We start from the raw sequence: 22,622 nt of genomic DNA, 5'->3' as shown, positions 1-22,622 counted from the left end.
ATTCTTCTCAGAAAGAAAGGTCTCAGGTTAATCTTTCACTGCACCTATCAAACGCTGATGTTATCGTCCTCACTGCAAAAAACACTATTGTAAAAACATGACAACTGACGCTGAGCTGGTGGCTTTATGGCTCCAGTGATATCACCACAATTCTACCTCTTATGGTATTCAAATGTGAGGAAAATGCAGTTAGAGTATCCAGCAGAAAGATAGTTACCGAAGGTATCACTTTTCTATGGTTTCGATTAATTAAAATTATTAGAGTATAGCAGCCATAAACAACACCTAAAACACAACTGAAACAGTGCCGGGCTTTTCTCACATCTAGTAATCTTGGGTACAGCATAGCACCACTACTAATCTTGTTGACTACATGTGAAAAGTTTTATAGAGTGGTTGGAAAGGGGTGCTCCCTATCAGTGCAACTCTAATAGGGTTGTGGGCAACTATGTTCCTGATGCAAAGGGAATATTGCTAATTCAGGAGTATTTTCTGTTGTGACATATCGTTTGCTTGATTTACTGAGTTCTTTATTTTTTTTTACTTTTTTTAATTCTTTATTTTTAACCACATATAAGTTTGTGTTTTTCGGTTTTGGCGTCCTGTGATGTGGCACTCTGTGGAGTTTAGTTCTGCTACCATTCAGAAGGATTCCTCATTGATGTAAGTGGCGGAATGAAGGGAATTACTATTCATGTCATGAAGTGATTAACTTCGGGTTGAAATATTGCTTGTTTAAACATTTTACATGGTGGTTTAAAGTTGTGTCCTGCTTCTATTTAAGGCGTCTCAAGGTCTGGCTTCTTCCCTGCTATCTGTTTATGGTATGTCTTTATATTGTTCGGAATGAAAGAAACCCAGCCAGATAATAGCAATCTACATCGAAAATTGTGATGAAAGGAGTTTAATGGTTGTGGAGATTAATTGGTCCGCTTGGGTTCGGGAAGGTGTTGCAGTCGTGGTAAAAGGTATAAGTTCTCCAGGGCAAGGGGGAAGGGCACAATTTAAGTTGCATTGTAAGGGAATTTGCTTTGAAAGGGAGAATGAGTAAGAGTGCATTCGCAAGGGTGCAGATACTGAGATTTTGAAGACTTAAGAGACAAAGTCTGATGCAGTGTAATAGAATGACATGCACAGAGGGAGTTCCGGGGTAGTGCAGACTAGTCGTTTCAGGTATGGGTGCATTGAGGAGCATAGCTTCTGAAACTGTTGATTTGGCTATGTTAGGGTCGTTCATAAGAGTGTTGACTTGTCCATACATTTATATTCCTTATTCCTGATTAGACCGCAAACCTCCATAATTTTGTGTTTATCCACTTTGGCCTTGCTTTTTGATTGGTTGCTACAATAAGTCTTCTGATGACACCAGAATTGTTTTTTGTGCATAAGGTTAAATTTCAGCTTTAGCACTCGATGGACGTGCACACTCTGCTCCTTTCTCTCTCTTTCTCTACTTCCCCGTCCTCTCACACCCATACCCCTCCATCTCAGTTATCTTTAGTGTCATTGCCTCGGAATTGCTATCCTACCCACCCACCTTGCATGTAGACTGAAAGTGGCGCCGTCCTGGATTCAGTACAGCAATAATATGTTGTATTCTTTTTAAATTCTCCAAGGTGGATGTTAGACGGTTGTGCCACAATTCAGCGTGGCAGCTAGCGGGAAGTTTACAAGGTACCGTTCCAATATGCCAACTTGCCGCTCTTGCCTTTGCTAATGCATTTGCCCTCAACTTCAAAATCATTGACTGGCTCAAACATTGGCCAAGTCAATGCTGGCAGTTAGCATCCGCAAAGGAGACCTTTTGGCTTTTCCAGTGCTTATTTCTGTCCTAAATTGTTCTCGGTGCCTGCCTGTCTGCCTGTCTGCCAGTCGTGCCGGTCGAGGCAGCTTCATTCAGTGCAGGCCTTGTTAAGTCAATGTTGATTAATTTGATCGAATGAGGTGGGCTTGCTTTAATTTCTGAAAAGTTACTGGTGTGATTTATGCTTTTTGAGTTTGCATCCTTTAGTTTTCTAGTCCCACTAATATGTTACCGATGTGCTTGATTTCCAGGAAGCAAAAGAAGGATCGTTTGAGAAATGGAGGGTTGAAAACTCCTGGGGCGACGACCGTGGAAATAAAGGTAATTTAGTAGACAGAGCCTCCTCCGAACTCCTCCACACTGAAACCAGCTGGGGTTCTGGGACTAGAGCAGTCAGATGTACAATTGCATTATGTTCTGCATTGTCTCATCCGGACAAACTTTGTTGCCCTAACGGCTGAGAATGAATATTAAAATGTATATAGCGCAGCTTAGCGCTGAAGCATCACTGGGCACAATGACAAGACACTACCAAAAAATCCGAGCTTTCAGTGTTGAGAAAATTTTTTAGTAGTCTCCAGATTATTTTAAGCTTATTAAGAAGGTGTTTAAAGACTGAGCCTAATACCTGATTTTCTTTTTATATTAATACTTACAGAATTTCAATGTGTGTGCTTGTATATAGCCTGCATTTTTGGTATTTTCATTCAGTAGGTGGTTTGGTGCTGTATTATAACTTTTTGGTATATCTAGACTTCTGCTGCCATATTGGCAGACCACAATAACGACAAGAACAACCCTACTCACAAGGAACCAGGGTGTGTACTTTATACCAAAAAGACAATGGTTCCAGTGGGGCATTAAATGTAGCCAAAACTAATAAGTAGGAAGAGGCACAGCAGTAGGATTTAACAATCTGTTAACTAATGAGTTAATCAAGGTAGGTTGCTCTCACAGGTAGCGTGTCCGTCCACAATGCTAACAAATCTAGTGTGAGTTGTGCATACATGTAAGTGAATGCATCCCTGGATGAGGCACTCCTTTAGGTTCTAAAAAATGACTCCACTAAGTATAAATTGATATTTTCAGAGTTTATGCGTAAAGTTCAATTTCGATGAATGTCTTCAACATTTCAACAAATGCGATATAATGATAATATTCTCATTACTCGTAAGTTAGTTATATAGACTCCCAACTCCAATGCATTTCGGGCAGGATAGCCCTTTTTCAAAGAGTACTGTAAAGAATGAAGAAGATATGAGTCATGCGGAATGTAATACATAATGAAAGTGGTGCTCGGTAAAAAGTGAAGCTGATTCAAAAGAAGTGATGCTGATTAAAAACGTGCAAGTGTTGCAGGTGATGCAGTTACTGACCTGCACCAGCGTGAGGTGAATGTGAAAAGGTCTCATGCTTGTGTATTGGGGGAAGTTAACGGTAATGAATGCCATCGTGGATTTTTAGGACAATAATGTGTTAGACGGTGAAAAGAGAACTATCAAGTGGAAAGGACTGACGCCGGGAAGAGCCCAAGATCCACCTCGTGTTATAGTGAGATAACTAACAGAAACCGCATGTGTGTCAGAGTGGGACAAACACATGGGTTTAACGGGAACGTGCAAAAGGTAGAAAGACCACTTACGGTCATTCAAACAACGGACATCAACATCGCTGCAAAACAAGATAACAGGACGTCAGGTTCCCTGAGAGCATACGATAATGCCTCACAAAAATACCTCAACAACGTTTGCAGATAAACGTATTGTGACTTACGATTAAAGTTGATTAGGGTTTGCGTGCTCGGAGATCCGAAGGACCGATAGCAGTTGTCCGACAAGAACGCGGAAGAAAAACAAAGTGTAGTATAAGTGGTGGAGCGGCTTAGTCACGTGATTGTGAAAAACTAGATGATGGACTATCATAGCCACCATCTTGAGGGACTAGCAAGAGTGTAGGGAATAGTACGATGTCTCAAATACGATACTGTGAAAAGACCATATGTGAATTCAGGTGACTGTGTAGATATAAAAACTAAAGATCAAAGGCAATAAATCAAAAGTTATTAGATGCACACGCTATACACATTCATAATAACATAGCTCAGTGGATGGAACACAAGCCACTACAAAGTGTCAGTATCAGTAAGCCACGGGCCGTGGTTGGAAATGAAAAGGGTTAATAGCAACCAAATTCAGTTCTGTCATTCAGTCCGAAGGGCTTCATAGTTTGTAAACGATAAATCCATGTCATTTCACGTTGCAGTAAAAATTTGCGATTGTCTCTACCTTCAGCTTTACAAATTGTTTCAAGGACCATGAATTTTACTTGGGCCACTGTGTGTTTGTGTTCATTAAAATGAACAGCAACAGCAGATTTTTCATTCTTTGTTCTTATATTAGATTTGTGCTCATTTATCCGTACTTTGATTTTCCTCTCATGTTTTCTCCACATAGATTTTACCACATGGGCATTTAAGAGCATAAATGAGATTCGTGGAATCGCAGGTAGCATTTACGTGAAGTTTAATGTTGTTGCCTTTCATGGGGTGGGTGATGGAATTCCCTTTGATGATATTATTGCAATTGCTGCAATTCATGCAAGGACGTGTGCCTTTATTTTCTGGGTGGATAACAAGAGGTTTTTCGAGGATTTCTTTAATGTTGTTACTTCTGGAGTACGCAAATATGGGTGGTTTTTTGAACATATCTTTGAAATCAGGTTCAAGCTCCAAGATGGACCAATATTTGAGAATGATTTTCCTGTAGGTAGGCTCATGGTGGAAAATTTAGATAAAAGAACCATTCTATTATCTTGTGGTTTTATAGATTTCTTTAAGGCTTCTTGCCTGCTGGTAGATAGTGCCCGTGTTTTTGCGTTTTCTAGTATGGTCTTGGGATATCCTCTTTCTGTGAATCGTTTACTCATTTCGTCAATGCGTTGTTCAGCAAGTTGATCATCTGACGTTATGCGTCTGACGCGCAGCATTTGTGAAAATGGTAAGTGCTTTTTAAGTGCTCCCTGGTGAAAACTGGAGTAGTGGAGAGTGTTGTTCCGGTCTGTGGGTTTTCGGTACAGGTCCGTTTTAAATCAGTCGGGAGTTCTGGTAATGGCCACGTCCAAAAAGTGGATGGTTTCATTGCTCATTTGCCATGTGAATTGGATTCTTTCGTTTTTGGTGTTCAACTCTGTCAATGCTCGTTGTAGGTTTGCTTCTGAGTCTTTCCATAGGATGAACAAATCATCTATATAACGTATAAATAACTTGATGTTGTCATGGCTATTCCAATATTCACATTGGAATAGCCGTGACAGTGAGCTCCCGACCTTCTGCAGCCAGCGCGTATCAAAAAAACCAGGCATTGTTCCTTGAGGTCGCAATTGGCAAACTAGATGCCGCGGACCCTGTCTGGCGCTTAAGAATTCCCAAATTGGTTTTGGAAAAGCACGAAGTCATTACTCTGGGGCCATTCAATAGCGGCTCAGTGTAGCCGACTGGGGCATGCTCTGAGTAGGCTAGGAATTATTTATTCACCCGGTGTATCACACCTTTTAATTCCCCGTCATTTTGAGCACATAGATGTCCCACATACCGTCTTTGTCCTGAAGAGACCCCTTATCCACCCTCGGGTCGAAACGCCGTTGACGCCCATAGGAAATGAACCAGTTTTACCAGTGTCTATGATTGAAATAGCCATTGTGTTAATATCCACTGTATCATATCTGGTCATTTGCCTTCTTTCCTTGTATATATCCCAGTACAAACCTTGTAAATATCCCTGTTGATGTCCTATTGATTGTTTATGTTTTTGGTTCACACATATTCACTTGGGACACATGTGCACAGTGTAACTATGCTTATGTATATATTGTAAAATTGGAAAATACAATTTGGCTAATTTTTGCATGCAAAAATCTATGTGTAGAGTTGTGCTTTCATTACCAGACATCCCCTACCTCCCTCCTTTATTTCTCATTGCTATTATGCTTGGTTGTATCATTTATTGTGACTACATTTAATGCTCCACTGGAACCATTGCTATATTGGCAGGGACACCTAAAGGACCACGAGGCAGGAGCATAACGCAGGCCTCTGCAGCGTATGGGCCTACAACCCTTCTTGGGAGCCCCATTCCGGCCAATGCCAATGAGTACCACTCAGATATGGGAGGCTGTCATCCCATTCTGCAGCAGGCCGCATCATTTTGCAGTGCACCATTTCCACAAGGTAATGCACCTCAGACTGCATTACTGGTCTGCAGTGCAGTGCATCACAGGCTGCTTTACGTAACGTGGCGATAACGCTGCTGTACAGATGGTATAGCAGGTCCACAAGGCTATGTACTTTGTAGATCACATGCGCTGTATTAAGGGTCACTGATCAGCACACCACCGATGCATTACATATTTCTGACTTCTCACTGCGTCACATCGCAGATCTCGAATTCCGTGTACATTCCACAGTAACAGGTTGTTTTCTACAGATTGAGAATACATTGCGTTATTTCACCAGGTGCGGTCATTTGCGACAGACTGCACTTTTTTCCAGACTTATTCCTCCTATCCATGGTGTCTACTTAACAACGACCGCGCAGTCCTCATTACCAGTGACTGATCTACAGTTTATTAGTGTTCAATCGTTACAGACTGGTACACTTAACGCTTCTATTTCATTTCAGGTGTCCTTCCTGTAATAATTACTGTAAACTTCTACATCTTTTTAGTATAAGATTTGAAGTTTGTTGTATTTGAAGTTCAATGCGTTCTATCCTATTTTTTCGTACTTTTTGGTCTGTTTTACATGTGGAATATCTTGAAAATATTTCTGTATCCAGTTGTTAGCTCGTAAAGTACTCTAATTTCATTGGGCCTTATTTGTAATACATGCAAATCCTAAATAAAAAAAATAAAAAATAAATCGGTAGATACCCTTTAAGTAGCTTCTGCACAATGGTCACACAAAGCATTAAGTCTTCAAAAAGCAATCAAAGCATGTTCACTCTCTAGGAATTTGAACCTAGGCTCCCACATAGGTGCCTATCCCCGATACTGCTTAGATTAGCTGGAGACAGCCAATACGTCAAACCAAGAACAAGCTCTTTGCTGATTTTTATTTTTAAAGACCACCATATATATTGATTGGGTGATAATGAAGCATCACATTTTCGGTTGAGTTGGGACTATGTAGATGGTAGACTAGTACATCTTCTTGCCTGAACTACTGAAACCACCTCCTTACAGGGCTTCCCATAAAAGCATCTGGTAAGCCTAGAGAGTCCAAGCCATGCTGCTGGCCTCATCTCTGTTTTGACCATAGAGAGGAACAGCAGCGGTACCAAATGTTTGTTACAGAGAAAACGACTTGTCGACAAAGGTTTGCCGAAAACAAAAGCTACCCTTTGAAAGTGAGACGCTTCGGTGGCGTGTAACATAGGAATATATAAAGAATTTGTGCTGAAGTGTTAGGGTTTATCGGAGTAAGTTTATAACAGTGTTGTGTGGTACTTCGAGGGTGGTTGCCAGTGAAGGGAAAATAAACAGCCGTGTCGAGTTGGGAGAGGCCAGGGAGCTTTTTTTTTTTAAGTCTACAAAGCTACGAACCTTCAGGTATTTTTATTATTTTTTTGGCGCCGGTTGCTTTGTATTGCAATAATTCAAGCTTCAGGTGCGAGTCTGTCCTAAAATCGGATATCCAGCGTAGGGCAGACATAATTTGAAAAATGTACACATCTGGCTCCTGACCTATGATGTCTTACAGCTTCACACACGCCACGAACTGTAATCCCTACATGAAAACATAATAAATACTGTTGTGTTTGCGCGATTTGCTCACAGCTGGCCTATTTGTAAGTACCTTGGATAAGTCTAGACTTCGCCCGCCAAGCCACCCCTTTCCCGCCAACTCCCGTAGCCGGGGTCAAGGCTGGAGAGAGCATGTCTTGTCCTGCAGTTGTTGCTATTTCTTGAAACCGCTATGCTTAAATCCTGTGGAATGAGTCGTTGCTGGTGGTGCGCCCTCCGGCATGGAGGCGTAATGCCCTCTCAGCTAGAGGCCTGATAAGTCGGATCTGACCCTTGCAGCCGCTCTCTGTTGCCGTGCCAGGCTAATGCAGCTCTCTGTGGAGAGGTCAGGCGCCCTCGGAGGGGAAAGGCCGTTCAGCGCGCGCAGGAATGTTTATCGCGCGCACGGTTATATGCGTGCTGCTCATGCTTCACTCTCTCTCTAGCATCTAGACAGAGATTTCGCAGCAATACTAACGATACCCAGCCGACCAGTCTGATAGACCTCCTTCCCCTTAAAAATCTTTGGTTTCATGCCGAGAACAATTTGCGGAGCTAGTGATCTCGACATAATACCACCCACATCTGTGGGCATCCAGCCCGGAATCTGTGTTGTCCCTTGGATTCTGGGTGAATGGCGACTCTGGAATGTTCTGCAGAAATGCTGCATCCTGGTTATTTTTTCAAATTCGATTTTCCATCTTAAAACGAATCTTTCTTTGGCCGCAAAAAAATCTCAGTGTCAAAGGAAACTCTTTTTTTTTTTTTGTTTGTTCGATAAGACCTGTAGAACTCCTTTGCAATATAAGGCCACCGTTTTCCCATGTCTGGAACACCACTACACTGCCGTGCACCTCAGTCAGGACTGCAGCATCTGTAGCAATCCCAGGAACAGGCAGCTGGGCCCAGCACAAGGAAAACGCACCTTCGTCTAGATCCCGGATTTACAGTCCATCCGCTGATATTCTGATGCTCGTGCCCACTAACCTTCTTTACCCAAAATATACTTATACACCGTTTATGCAGTGGGTCTCCTGTCCGACCGGTACAGAGTACTGACAACCAACCCTCAACCGCCTCTACGGTGCACCTACACATGGACCAGCAGCACTTAAACCATTCCAGTATAGAGCTACCCTTCTCCATCCTCTCATCTCAGCTTGTGCAACACACGTCTATTGAGACATGCTTAATTTGCCAATATTCCAGTAGTTCTACCACTTACCCTTCTACTATGCACACGCCACTTTTTTAGCACCAATGCATTTTAATCCAGTACTGGTACACAATACTCTGACAACGTGCCTGAATCCAGCCCTGCATCATGTCTGGATATTGTAGTACTACCGCTAACCTTTAGCAGTCCCTGCTGTTGCCTTTGTGGGAATCAGCACAGCTGAAATTCTTTGTCAGTGGTTCTATCCCCTGATATTACTGTGCTGAATCATATGCCGACCTCTAGTCCATGCACCACTGCTCCGGTAGTGTGCCTTGGTTGCAGTAACCCAGATATTTCATTGTTTAGAAGCTCAGTCTATGTGGCAGAAGTTTGAACTATCACGGTCAAAGTATTGTAATGCAGCATTTATATAGCGCTTACTTCCCCTATGTGGGCCACTGAAACACTTACCTACATGAGTAAAATGCTACACTGTGTAGGGTGCGTGGTTGGAAGGATGTTGCCTTTGTTTTGATCCTATTTGGGAAGTGTTTCTATGTCGTGAGTGATGACCACTTAGGAGCGGTTATCATGGTAAGGGACGCAGCGCGTAGCAATGTGTAGGGTGAAGACGTGTGAGAGAGAGCGATGTGCAGTTTTATGGTTTTCATGTTAGTTTGAACTGCTCTCTGCAAGTTCCATCATAGTATTTCATATGATATGGTCTGCTTAGCTGGTTACTGCGCTGGGTTGGCCAGTCTGAGATTTTGTGTATAGTTGTTTTCCTGAGCTGGCATGGTTGGATGAGGAGAGAGAGAGAAGTGGAGAGATCTTTTGAAATGAGCATTTTTATCATCCCATATGAGTGTCTTTGTGAGATCTAAAGAGGTAGTCCGATTGTATAGATATTCTGAAAGAAACAGTTAGTATAGATTCCTTACCTTAGAATTACCCCCAGGCGTCAGACTAGATCCGGAAAGTTTTTCATCCGCAGTACCCCTGCGCGTCGAAAGGTGGTATCGGTCAGCTCCGCATTCATAGTTATGGTCGCGGAGCGGACCTGGCAGTAGCTACTTAGACGCCGCCCTCGTGCGCTGACGTCCGTTCTTTCTTTTTCCGCGCCAGCCAACGCAGATCTGGAGAGAGCGGTACCTCCAGTCACTTCTTGACTGACTTTTTGCCTACTTTTGTTGACTCCTGGTGCACGTCATGGATACCCGGGTTCAAGGCTTACGGTTCCTGTAGCTGACTGATGTCGGTGACGGAAGCACGCCGCGTGTGCTTCTACTGCCTGGTGCGCGACCACGACCCCAAGTCGTGCTCCGACTGCTGGACCATGAATCCGAAGTCTTTGTGGGAGCGGTCCTGAAAGCTTCTCGAGGCCCGGCAGTCGGCTCTGCGTCGTTCGAGGTCCCAGTTGTGTGGGGGGTCGACGGACCGGTCGCGGAGTCATCATCATCACTCTTCTTCCAAGTCTTCGCACTCGAGGTCAGTTAAATCGAAGCACAAGAAGAAGTCGAAGAAGCATCGTCGCTCTTCGACTTCTCCCCGTCCGTTGGCCGATGCGACGAGGGAAGCTGGTGGTGCCCGTCCCGCTGCTCGGCATGCGGAGCTCAAAGGGTTGACTCTGGGCTTCCCACCCTTCCCAGGGCGTGAGCGATCCCTGCCCAGCTTCGTCAATTTTACGAAGCGATGCATGCCATCTTTGGGCAGCCTGACTCCGCCTGCGCGCCTTGGGGCCCCGCGGACTCGGCTGGGGGCCCAGGGCCTTCGATACTTTCGGCCCCAGGGTTCCCTTGGATCCAGGCCTGGATCCGGATCAGCGCTGGTCGACCTGGTTACATCTCCCCCGGCGCCAATTCCACCAGCACCACGACCGCAGCCGGTGTCGGCTGTGTGCATAGCAGACGGCAACCTCGGCCTCCACCTCGATGTAGACATGGAGCCGGATCCAGTGCAGACAGGTACTTTTGTGAACTTGCTCTACCCTGGCTCTTTTAGAACAGATTGGAAGCCAAAAGAGTGTGAGGAGGCCTGGAAGGGGTCTGGAGACCCTCTAACTGACCAGTTGGGCTACGAACCAGACTGGAGAGAGCAGCTTGGAGAAGCCAGTGGTCTGGATACCTCACCAGACCTTGGCATGTTGTCTCCTCCTACCGTGACTACGGAGGAGGAGGGAGCATCTTACGCTGTGGTGTTGCGTATGGCGGCCAAGACTCGCTACCTGCGGTGGCAGTCAGGACTAGCCTCCTGACAGAGGTGCTTCAACCAGCAGTGAGCTCTTCGGGGCCCCTGCTACCGTTTAATGAAGCCCTCACTGACATCATTTTGGGCACCTGGTTCAGGCCCTACACAGGGGTTCCTGTGGATAGGATGGTTGCCAGACGCCTTCGCCTGGCCATGGGCGACCAATCTTTCCTCTCCCAACACCCCACCCTTGAGAACTTTGTGGTCCAAGCCTCCACCTCCAAAGGCGCATTCCCTAACACACCACCTGATAGGGAATCCTAAAAGCTGGACCATCTTGGGAATGTTTTCTTCCTCCAGCTTGGGACTGCAGTTGGTAAACACTGCATGTCTGTTGGGCCGTTATACCCACTCCGTATGAGATACGGTAGCGCAAGTGCTGCCTCAGTGCCCGGAGGAGGCCCAGGCCATACTCTCCTGTGCAGTTGCCAAAGGGAGAGATGCAGCGAAGTTTACCATCTGCTGTGGGCTGGATACCACCCACTAGGCAGGACGATTTCCATGTTGCTAGTCCTTCGACGTCACGCCTGGTTGAGGTCGACTGGTTTTTCAGGGGATGTCCAATCCACTCTTATGGACATGCCCTTTGATGGCCGTCGCCTGTTCGGCGACAAGGCAGACAACGCGCTGGAGCACTTGAAGGACTCTCAGGATACGGCCAGGTTCTTGGGTCACTCCACCACCCACCCTACGCAGTCTGCTTTTAGCCCCTTTATTGGCTACGGAAGGGGTGCCCCGCGTGTCCCGCCCAGGGCCACAGGCCAGCGCAAGCTGTTCAGCCCCAGCGCTGCTGGAGATGTGGGAACCATGGCCGTGGTTCTGGGGCCAGCAGGCAGGCCAGTCCCCCACAGCCCCTCTGCAGCAGCAGCCTCTGCCGCAACCTCCAAACCCTCCCAGTCTGACCTTTCAGGGAGATCTATTGTCAGTGGGCGGCAGGATTCGCCATCACCTCCCCCACTGGCGCACCATCACGTCGGACAGGTGGATTTTGCAAATAGTCCAAAGGGGCTTCACCCTCCCCTTCGTGACTACCCCTCCATCAATGCCACCTCAGTACCCATCGCATGTCGGAGGATCATCTGGCCCTTCTCCAACAGGAAGTTTCGGCACTCTTGGCCAAGGCTGCCATCAAGCGAGTCCTGTCCCAGAAGTAGGTCGTGGTTGCTATTCCCAAGAAGGGCAAAGGCCTGCGTCCTATCTTGGATCTCAGGAACGTCAACCGCTTCCTCCAGAAGGAGAAGTTCAAAATGTTGACGCTAGCTCAGGTCCTGACTGCCCTTGACCCTGGGGACTGGATGGTAGCGTTGGACTAGCAGGACGCCTACTTTCACATCCCTGTTCTACCGACCCACCGGCGTTACCTACGGTTCCTGGTAGGCCACTAGCACTTTCAGTTTACCGTGCTCCCCTTTGTCCTTACCAGCGCCCCTGGGGTGTTCACGAAAGTGATGGCGGTAGTCGCAGCTCATCTGCGTGGATCAGTGGATAAATAAATGTAAATGTAAATGTCGGAATTTGTAAAGCGCACAGCTACCTCCACCGGAGGTGTCCCGGCGCTGTCCGTATACCGCTTAGGAACCCTTCCTGACTTTCCTGGGAAATGTCCACTCCTGGGCACCCCCAGGTGCAGCCAGGCATCCCAGAGCTTTTGGGGCCGTTGTGGAGACTAAGCAAGCTATTGCCCAGAGTTGCAGCGTGGGACCCATGATCAGAACAGGCACTGAGGCGAGAATATCCAGTCAGGGGAATTAATGAGCCGGAGACCCGCCGAGGCGGGAATCGAACCCTGGTCCCTGGCCAGAGCTCTGCATCAAGGTCTGCCTGCTCTAACCATTGAGCCACACTTCTCCAGTCTTCCCCTTTCTCAACGACTGGCTGTTGGAGGCGGCCTCGCCCCAGGCTGTCATCTCCCACCTCCAGACTACGGCAGACCTCCATCATTCGCTGGGGTTCTCCATCAACATGCCGAAGTCACACCTGACTCCCTCTCAGAAGCTCCTCTTCATCGGAGCGGTTCTGGACACAACGCAGTTTCTGGTCTATCCTCCCGAGCAGCGAGTCTGGGATAGTCGGGCTATGATTCCGATCTTTCAGCCTCTATCCCGGATTTCGATCAGGATGACTCTCCGGCTACTGGGTCTGATGGCCGTCTGCATCCTGCTGGTGGATCATGCCAGATGGCATATGCAGTATCTGCAGTGGGACCTGAACTTCCAGTGGGCAGAACATCAATGGAACCTGTCCCATTGCGTCCAGATCTCGGAGGGCACTGCACATCAATTGCAGTGGTGGCTAACGAACTCTCTCCCTTCCCCCAACCAGAGTTCACAGTGGTGACGATGCATCACTTCTGGGATGGGGCAGTCACATGGGGGAGGGGGAGATCAGAGGTCTCTGGTCTCTGGCAGAGTCCAGACTCCACATCAACCTTCTGGAGCTTTGGGCGATTCGTCTTGCACTAAAAGCATTCCTTCCCTCTGTCCGGGGAAGAGTAGTGCAGGAGTTCACGGACAACACCACTGCCATGTGGTACTGCAATAAACCAGCCGGGGTGGGGTCGTGGAGGCCCATCACCTCTGGACATGGCTGGAACATCAGGGCATATCCCTGGTGGTTCCTCGCCTGGCAGGTTCCATGAACGTCTGGGTGGACAAACTCAGGTGCATGATGGATCACGAATGGCATCTTCACTCGGAGGTGGTGCAAGGACTCTTTCAACAGTGGGGAGAGCCTTGGTTAGATCTATTCGCCACCGAAGAGAACGCTTAATGTCAGCCATTCTGCGTGTTGGAATTTCCAAGGCGACGCTCTCTAGTTGACTATTTTCGTTGCGAGTGGAGTTGCAGTCTTTTAAATGCCTTTCCCCCTGTACCACTTCTGCCCAGAGTGCTGAAGATCAGGCGCGACCGGGCCCAAGTCATTTTTTGTGCCTTTGGATTGGGCACGAAGAATCTGGTATCCCGAGTTGCTACACATGGCCATCAATCCTTCAATCAGACTGCCTCTTTGGGAGGATCTTCTGTCGCCGCAGCAGGGGACGGTCCTCCACCCGAACCTGTCCGACATCCACCGGCGTGTATTTTGAGCGGTAGCAGTTGACGTAATTTTACCTGCCTCATGAAGTCTAAACAATATACGCCTGTGGATAGAACACATTGTGGCATTGTGCGCAGCAAAAGCTGTGGATCCCCTTTCTACCCCTCTTTCTGAGGTTCTCTTGTTCCTCCTTTCTTTGGCCCAGCACTCTATAGGTCTACCTCTCGGCAATTTTCAGCTTTTCTTAGGCTTCCTGATCAGCCTTCTCTTTTCAAGTCCCCTGTTGTAAATCGCTTCCTTAAGGGCATTACTCTTCTTTTTCCTCCTGCTCCCTTTGTAATGCCCCAGTTGGACTTGAACTTGGTTCTTACATAACTTGTGTTCAATAAGGCGTGCTATTCTTTGGCAAAGAAGGAGTCTCCAGTGGCGCTGCGTGCCCATTACACCAGGGCGACGGCAGCTACTACTGCTTTGGGACAAGGAGTCCCCCTCAATGACATCTGTCAGGCAGCAACGTGGGCCTCGCTGCACACATTCACAAAACACTACTGCCTGGACAGCCAAGTCCGGAGAGACTGCTTTGGCTGTTCTGTTCTCCAGGACTTTCTGGTGTAAACTTGGTTCGCAGACCCACCTCTGGGGTTGGTATTGCTGGGGTATCTATTCTAAGGTAAGGAATCTATAAATAACAGTTTCTTTCAGATGAACAAGTTACCTAACTTTGGTAACACTATATCTGTAAGAAACATAGGTTAGTTATACATTCCTTACCGCCCGACCCATCCTCCCTGTTCTGCGAACTGACTTCTAGGGTTAAGGTATTCCTTTCAGGGCCATAGTTTTGTTTACAAGTGGTCAGTTTCTTGCTTGGCTCTGCGCTTCTGGTGTGGAAAGTTGTGTACAGAACTGACGTCAGCGCGTGAGGGCGGTGTCTAAGTAGCTACTGCTACGTTATCCTGGCGACCACAACGACGAACGCAGAGCCGACTGACGGCACCTTTCGATGCGCAGGGGTACTGCTGACAAAAAACTTTCCGAATCCAGTCTGACACCTGGGGGTAATTCTAAGGTAAGGACTCTATAACTAACCTATGTTTCTTACAGATATATCATTACTGAAGGTAAGTCATTTGTTCTTTGGGACCTGCAGTGGTTGACTAGATTACTGTCGCCCAAAATGTCCAGAAGTGTGTGACACTTATATACAGTTATTGCATGCCTGTTCATTTGATGATGGCTTTGTTTTTTGGCTGTACAGTTCTGGTGATGGGCAACTCTCATGTCAGATATGTCTTATGTGAATTTAAGAGGAACAAGTTACAATTTGTGTGTTTGCCACTGGTTTTTTTGGTTTTAGAATCATTGTGGGCTATAACTGTTACATATGGAAGAACATAACTATATAATGCCACCATGCATTTCAAGAGTAGTTTGCTGGTTGAGTTGTTTGCAATTTGTAGCTTGTAAGCGGCGTGTTGCGCTTGAGGGTGTGACTGTTTTCCGGGCTTTTTCTTAAACAGGTTGGGAGTTGTTTAGGTATCTAGGAAAGGGCCATGTTTTCATACTGAGAAAGCAGTGCCTCTTAAGGATTTCTTATGGTAAGGTGGTATGATGAGAAGTGGCGCGAGCCTGAAGCATAGTGTTCTGTTTGGCTTATATTGCTTGAATTTAACTTGTCGCTATTCGGGTTCTTTTTCTTGGGAGGCTGTGTGGACAATGCAGAGTGCCTTGAACATTACCCTTACAGCTATAGGTAGCCAGTGGAGTAAATGCAGGACTGAATTAAGTGTTCTTTTTTGTGAAGGCAGAGAAGAGGCCTTGCTGCAGATTTTTGGAGGAGTTGTAGTTTGCGTATAATGACTGTGGTTGCGCCAAGGTATAAGCTGTGGGCATAGTCAGGCTTGGAGAAGAGTAGTGGTTTTGGCTGCCGTAGTTTCACACATCCTTTTTTTAGCTGAACCTTATTGAGGCTCAGCGATGAAAGGTGACCTGGATGGGAAATTGATGCATCCAATGTTGCTCTCACCTGCCCCTTCCTAGGTCCACCCTTCCTGCTCCTGTGTGTCCACCAACCCGACCGGGTCCCTGCCACTGTGCAAATACTCAGTAGTTTTTTGGGTTCAGGGGGCAGACTACTTCAGACTACTACTTCAGGGTGCAGCTCTCTTCTGTGCACTAGGGTGCTCTATTTCCCCATGGCTTAGCATTTGTAAGCCCATGTCTCCACACCTGTGATTTGCAGTCTTCACTCCTCCCTCATGTCATCTACCACAGTACTAGCTGCTCAGTCCTCTCCTGGGTTGGAGGTGGCGAAATTCAGGATTTAGCTCTTAACGCCTGAGCAGTAGGGAACCCTATTTCCACATGGCTTGGCATTAGCAGGCCTGCATCCGCTACAGAACGCCACCTACGTGCCTAGTGGCAGCATGGAATTGCATTACTTTCAGGACTAAGGGGAGCACTGCAAAGCCACCATCAGTGCTGCTGTTAAGGTTTGGTGCAGCCGTGGGTGGTTGGTTTGTTGAAGGGGCATCTCTGACAACTAGAGGCATAATGTGTATGTCCCTGGTATAATGACATCTTTTGTGCACCCTGAAAACCTGGAATATTACTCCATTAAATGATTATTTGTATCCGTACAGTTTAAGGCAGGAATTCCTTTGAGGTCATTGGCTGTACTCTTGCTATATACTAATAATTATGGTCCTGACATACTCTGTGCATCATTGCCGTATCAGTCCTGGCCTTCCCTCAGTTGCATTATTGTGGATATGTTGCTTCCCTAACATTATGTTGGAAAATCCCTGCCATAATGGTTGCCTGGGCACATGGTATGGGTTGACACGCTAAAACAGAGACCAAGGTGACATTTTTGGTATATTTTGCCCTCTGTACCATTTTGGTAGTTATCCAAACATTTATGGAGGAATATTTTGTTGGATCCGCTGTGCTCTACAAATTACTAGACTAATAATGGAGACTCTGGTGTAATATTGTTTTTGGGCATATTTTTGCCTTCCCTTCATTGGTATTCTGTTGGAGTATCATCACTCCTGCTTTGAGATTTTTCTGTCGCTTTTAATACCATCCAGCATTCCACAATTGACAGGAATTCAACTACCCGACCTCCGGTGGATTGACTCTTTCTTTCTATTGCTCCCTCTTCTTTTGTTCTGTCCCTTTTTCTTAAAATGTGACTGTCCCTCAATAATCCACCTTCTTCCCCCTCCTGTTTAATATTTATTTCAGATCTCTGATAGAGTTGATCTCGTATTCAAACTCAGCTGCTGAAACTACCTGGCTAATGAACAGTGTTTCAAAACTTAAGTCACACCGACTGAGATTCTTCTACCATTGTTCAATATCTATTAGCTGAAATCGATGGATGCAAATTAACTACCTCATTCTAAACACATCAGAAACTGAGATACTCGCCTGTGGGAGGAAAAAGACCACCAGTTCACTATTTAGCCAAAAAACGAGTGTGTCCATCGCCTAAGCCATTGCTTCCAAGCGTGGAATCTAGGCGTCGTCATGGATTCAAATCTCGCCCTGATTGTTCAAGTGAACAAAGTAACAAAATGGTCCTTTAACCTAATGAAATACCTATGTCACAACCTACCTTGCTTAGCATTTCTCAAAAAAGTACAAGCGGCCATGAGTATAGTCTGAGTATACCAACGGTAACTACCTTGAAGCATCCTACTAAGTGATTGAGATGCAACAATTAATCCAGAATGTCTGTGAGGCAAATCCTTAACCTCGGTATCAGGTCACGCATCTCCTTTGACTTTCAATCTCTGTACTGGTTTCCCATAGCTGGACAAAACGTTCAAAGCAATGTGCACATCCCACCATTCTCTCCACCGCTAAGCACTGTGCTTCCTTAAGCAAAACATCTGTACCTAACATAAAAACAGAGCTCTTCAATCCAGGTTGGTCGAACACCTATCTATCCCTTCTTTAATCAAATCTGGAACTGGGGAAAAGTTTTTGGCACTCAAAACACCTACGTTATGGAACTCTGTTAGCAAGAATAAGTTATTTTCAACTATCCTAAGTTCCAAAGAGCTCTAAAAACCTGTATTTTTCTATAATTATAACTATTATACGTAACCCTCTAATGGGTGGGTATTTGCATACAAAAATCGTCCTGTTACTTTTCTTCAACACTTCATGCTTAAGAGCAAAAACACTGTTGCATTGTTTAGAACTCGCCACCAAACCTCATGTACCTCGCCCATCACCTCACATATAGATCATTCTACAACCAAAACCTTGTTCAATCATGAACTATAACAAGCATTTACAATGCAATGGTCTCTTTGTTAAAGTTAGAGCTATTGGCATTGCTCATGACATCATTTTTGTTTGTTTTTGTTTTTAAAACATATAAATAAATGGCATTGTCATTTACAATGCCAATAGCTTAATCTCTTGCAAATGCGAGACCTATTGCATTTGCACCCACACAGAGCCCCACACACACAGGCCCCCCACACACACATGCCCCCCCCCACACACACACACACACAGAGCCTCACACACACACTGCTCAAGAAGTGTTACAGGTCCCGGGTTTAAAGTGGCTCGATATTAATGAAAGACTGCATTAGGCCATACATTGCCGTATAGCGATGATCGCAAATGTTTTAGCCTTTTGACAGTTAAAATGACATTACCTATCACTTTCGACATACACGGAGGTATCTTCACGCCACCAGCATGACAGTAAGCCTATCTTTCCTTACCTGAGGATGGTGATGCTACCCCTCCGCACAGGCAAAAACACCACGGGCTCGGACACCCGGATCGGCTTGAACTGGAACTTGCAGGCGAAGCACAGTGCTGAGTCGCTGAAGGACACGAAAACGATGGGTCGTTCGAAGATGTGGTTGGGGTCCACGTGCGAGACTATGCAGCCTCCGGGCTGGTAATCGTTGATGACGGCGCTGGGCTTCTGCAGCTGCGCTCTGTAAGTGTAGCCCTCCCCGAAAAAGTACTTGTTGCGGAGCGGAGCCCGGTCCACGGTGTGCTCCTTGTAGAGCCCCTTCTCGGCGGCGTGCACCACGTCGTCGATGCGGTTCTCGATATGGGCGCACTCTTCCGGGCTGAAGAGGCGCATCTGCCGAATGCTGTGCTTGACCAGGCGCGCCTCCTCGTCCCGGTGGTGGAGTGGCGGCAGAGGGGCAGTGGCGGCTCCTCATAGTCGCTGTACTCGCCGTCTGACAGCTTTCTCTTGGAGCCCAGCTCCGGGCCTTTATGGTAAGGCATCATGGACTGCAGCTTCTCCCGTAGGTCCGTGTATCCACTAGCGGCCATGCTGCAGGGCTCACATCACCCGCGCATGGCTCAGCTCCGCAGATCGGCGCGAGGGCAAGATCAAGATCGACCTAAAGAGTCCACGGTGAAGGACCACCTCAAGTGCATCCTACTCAACACCCGCTCCGTCCACAGACACGCCATCGAACTCTGGAACCTCCTAGACGCCACAGCCCCTGACGTCGCCTTCCTCACGGAGACCTGGATGAACGCCTCTTCAGCCCCCGACATCGCCATCGCCATCCCAGAGGGCTACAAGATCGTCCGGAGGGACCGCAACACCAACCAGATGGGAGGAGGCATCGCCATCATCCACAGGAACACCATCCGTCTCACGACCAGCACCGACAACACCCTGACCAACGCCGAACATCTGCATTTCCAGATCCACACCAACCCTACCACCACCCTCAGAGGCACCCTGATCTACCGACCCCCGGGACCACGCACACAATTCAGCGAGGACATCGCCGACTTCATCAGCCCGCATGCCCTCCCCTCCGCTGACTACATCCTCCTGGGGGACCTCAACTTCCATCTGGAGAACAACAACGACCGCAACACCAGCACCCTGCTCGACAACCTCGCCAATCTGGGACTCAAGCAGCTGGTGTCCACCCCCACCCACCTCGCCGGACACACACTCGACGCCGTCTTCTCATCCAGCACAGACGTCGCCTTCAGTCACGCCACAGAGCTTCACTGGACGGACCACAGCTGCGTCCACTTCACCTTCAGGAGAACGACGACTCACCACCACCAGCGACAGGCCGCCCGCAGAAGCTGGAACAAGATCACAGCAGACCAGCTCGCCACCTCCCTGAGCCAGCACCCTCCTGCCAGCTCAGCGAACCCCAGCCAGGCCGCCGACAACCTCACGAAGTGGATCAGCATCTGCGCGGACGAGCTCGCCCCGCTGAGAACCCCGCCCAGCAGATCCGGCAGCAAGAAAGCCCCATGGTTCACCGACGAACTCAAGAGCTCCAAGAAGAACTGCCGAGCCCTCGAGAAAGTCTGGAGAAGGGAACCTACACCGGACAACAGGACCACCCTCAAACTGGCCACTCGGAAGCACCACCAGCTGATCCGCGCCGCCAAGAAAACTGCATTCAAAGACCGGCTGGACAACAACGCGCACAACAGCAAGGAACTCTTCAACATCGTGAAAGAGCTATCCAACCCCAGCGCAGGAACCAACGACATCACCCCTTCGCAAGACCTCTGCGACTCCCTCGCTTCCTACTTCCACAACAAGATCACGGACATACACAACAGCTTCAACGAACAACCAACGCATACCAGGACCGAACAACCTCCCCCCACCACCACCCTCCACGCCTGGACCCCGATCAGCACCGAAGACACCATCCGCACGATGAACTCCATCCACTCCGGATCACCGACCGACCCTTGCCCTCACCACGTCTTCAACAAGGCCGACGCTGTCATCGCACCCCACCTGCGAGACATCATCAACACATCCTTCAACACCGCCACCTTCCCTGAGAGCTGGAAGCACGCCGAACTCAGCGCTCTACTCAAGAAACCAACAGCGGACCCCACCGAACTCAAGAACTACCGTCCCATCTCGCTCCTCCCGTTCCCGGCCAAAGTCATCGAGAAGACTGTCAACAAGCAGCTGGCCGCCTTCCTCGAGACGAATGGATCCCTCGACCCCTCACAGTCCGGCTTCCGAGCCAATCACAGCACCGAGACCGCCCTCATCGCCGCCACCGATGACATCCGAGCCCTGATGGACAACGGAGAAACAGCGGCCCTCATCCTCCTAGACCTCTCCGCGGCATTCGACACGGTCTGCCACCGCACCCTAGTACAGCGCCTCAGCAACGTCGGAATCCAGGACAAGGCGCTGGAATGGATCATCTCCTTCCTCGACGGAAGAACACAGAGAGTCCGCCTACCACCGTACAAGTCAGAGGCCTCCGAAGTCATCTGCGGCGTCCCTCAAGGATCCTCGCTGAGCCCCACCCTCTTCAACGTCTACATGAGCCCCCTCGCGGCCATCGCACGCCAACACAACCTCAGCATAATCTCCTACGCCGACGACACCCAGCTGATCCTCTCCCTGACCAACGACCCCGCCACCGCCAGAGCCAACCTACACGAAGGGATGAAAGAGGTAGCCAAGTGGATGACGACCAGCCGCCTGAAACTGAACTCGGACAAGACGGAGGTCCTCATCCTGGGCTCTTCACCCTCCGCCTGGGACGACTCCTGGTGGCCTCCCGCCCTGGGCACCGCACCCAAACCGACAGACCATGCACGCAACCTGGGCTTCATCCTGGACTCCTCCCTCTCCATGACCAGGCAAGTCAACGCCGTCTCCTCAGCGTGCTTCAACATCCTACGCATGCTACGGAAGATCTGGTGGATCCCCACCGAGACCAGGAAGACCGTCACCCAGGCCCTCGTCACTAGCCGACTGGACTACGGCAACGCCCTCTACGCCGGCACCACCGCCATGCTTCAGAAGAGACTCCAGCGGATCCAGAACGCCTCAGCCAGACTCATCCTCGACATCCCACGACACAGCCACATCTCCGGACATCTGAGAGACCTTCACTGGCTCCCCGTCAACAAAAGAATCACCTTCCGCCTCCTCACCCACGCACACAAAGCCATACACGACCAAGGCCCGGGCTACCTCAACAGCCGGATCAACTTCTACGCTCCCAAACGCCACCTCCGCTCAGCCAACCACGCCCTCGCCGCCGTCCCCCGCATCCGGAGAGCAACCACAGGAGGAAGGTCCTTCTCCTACCTGGCCGCCAAGACCTAGAACTCCCTCCCGACCGACCTGCGCCTGACCCAAGACCACCTCTCCTTCAGGAAGAAGCTGAAGACCTGGCTGTTCGAGCAGTAGCGGCACCCCCCCCTCCCCTTAGCGCCTTGAGACCCTATGGGTATGTAGCGCGCTCTATAAGTGTCAGTGATTGATTGATTGACCACCTTCGCCTGCCAGGGAGAGTGGGGGCAGAGTGAGGTACATAGTCCCCTATCCACCAAAACAACGAAAACCGGGTTATTTTAGGGTGGCTGGCTGTAGCGCAGCCTGCAAATCCCGGTCTCCACCTCAACCTAACTTCAGACAAGACCCACCCTCTCTCCTTCTCGGTCCCATTGGCCACGACAACGAGCTGTGGCGAAGAAAGGAGCGCTTTCTCTACCCATTGGTTCATTTGACCTTCCATCAAACCACCAGAGCATATTATGTATCTACACAAGTTAGAATGATGAATGGTGATTGAGGACCCC

General features: G+C 48.4%; 1 protein-coding gene and 1 pseudogene across 1 annotated transcript in view; one reads left to right on the top strand and one right to left on the bottom strand.

Moving 5' to 3' along the window:
• The window catches only part of BLMH (bleomycin hydrolase), a 672,774-nt gene that overhangs the window by 577,911 nt on the left and 72,241 nt on the right, over positions 1 to 22,622 (top strand). Inside the window, exon 11 of the mRNA XM_078680032.1 lies at positions 2,056 to 2,125. Coding sequence (XP_078536158.1) covers positions 2,056 to 2,125 — 70 coding nt within the window. The remainder of the gene's footprint in view (positions 1 to 2,055; positions 2,126 to 22,622) is intronic.
• Positions 18,772 to 19,346, bottom strand: LOC144824894 (RNA demethylase ALKBH5 pseudogene; annotated as a pseudogene).

The sequence above is a fragment of the Lissotriton helveticus genome, chromosome 3_1 (assembly GCF_964261635.1).
Source record: "Lissotriton helveticus chromosome 3_1, aLisHel1.1, whole genome shotgun sequence".
NCBI classification, from domain to species: Eukaryota; Metazoa; Chordata; class Amphibia; order Caudata; family Salamandridae; genus Lissotriton; species Lissotriton helveticus.
The sequence above is the reverse complement of the archived record's forward strand: the minus strand, read 5'-3'. Positions and strand labels throughout refer to the sequence as shown.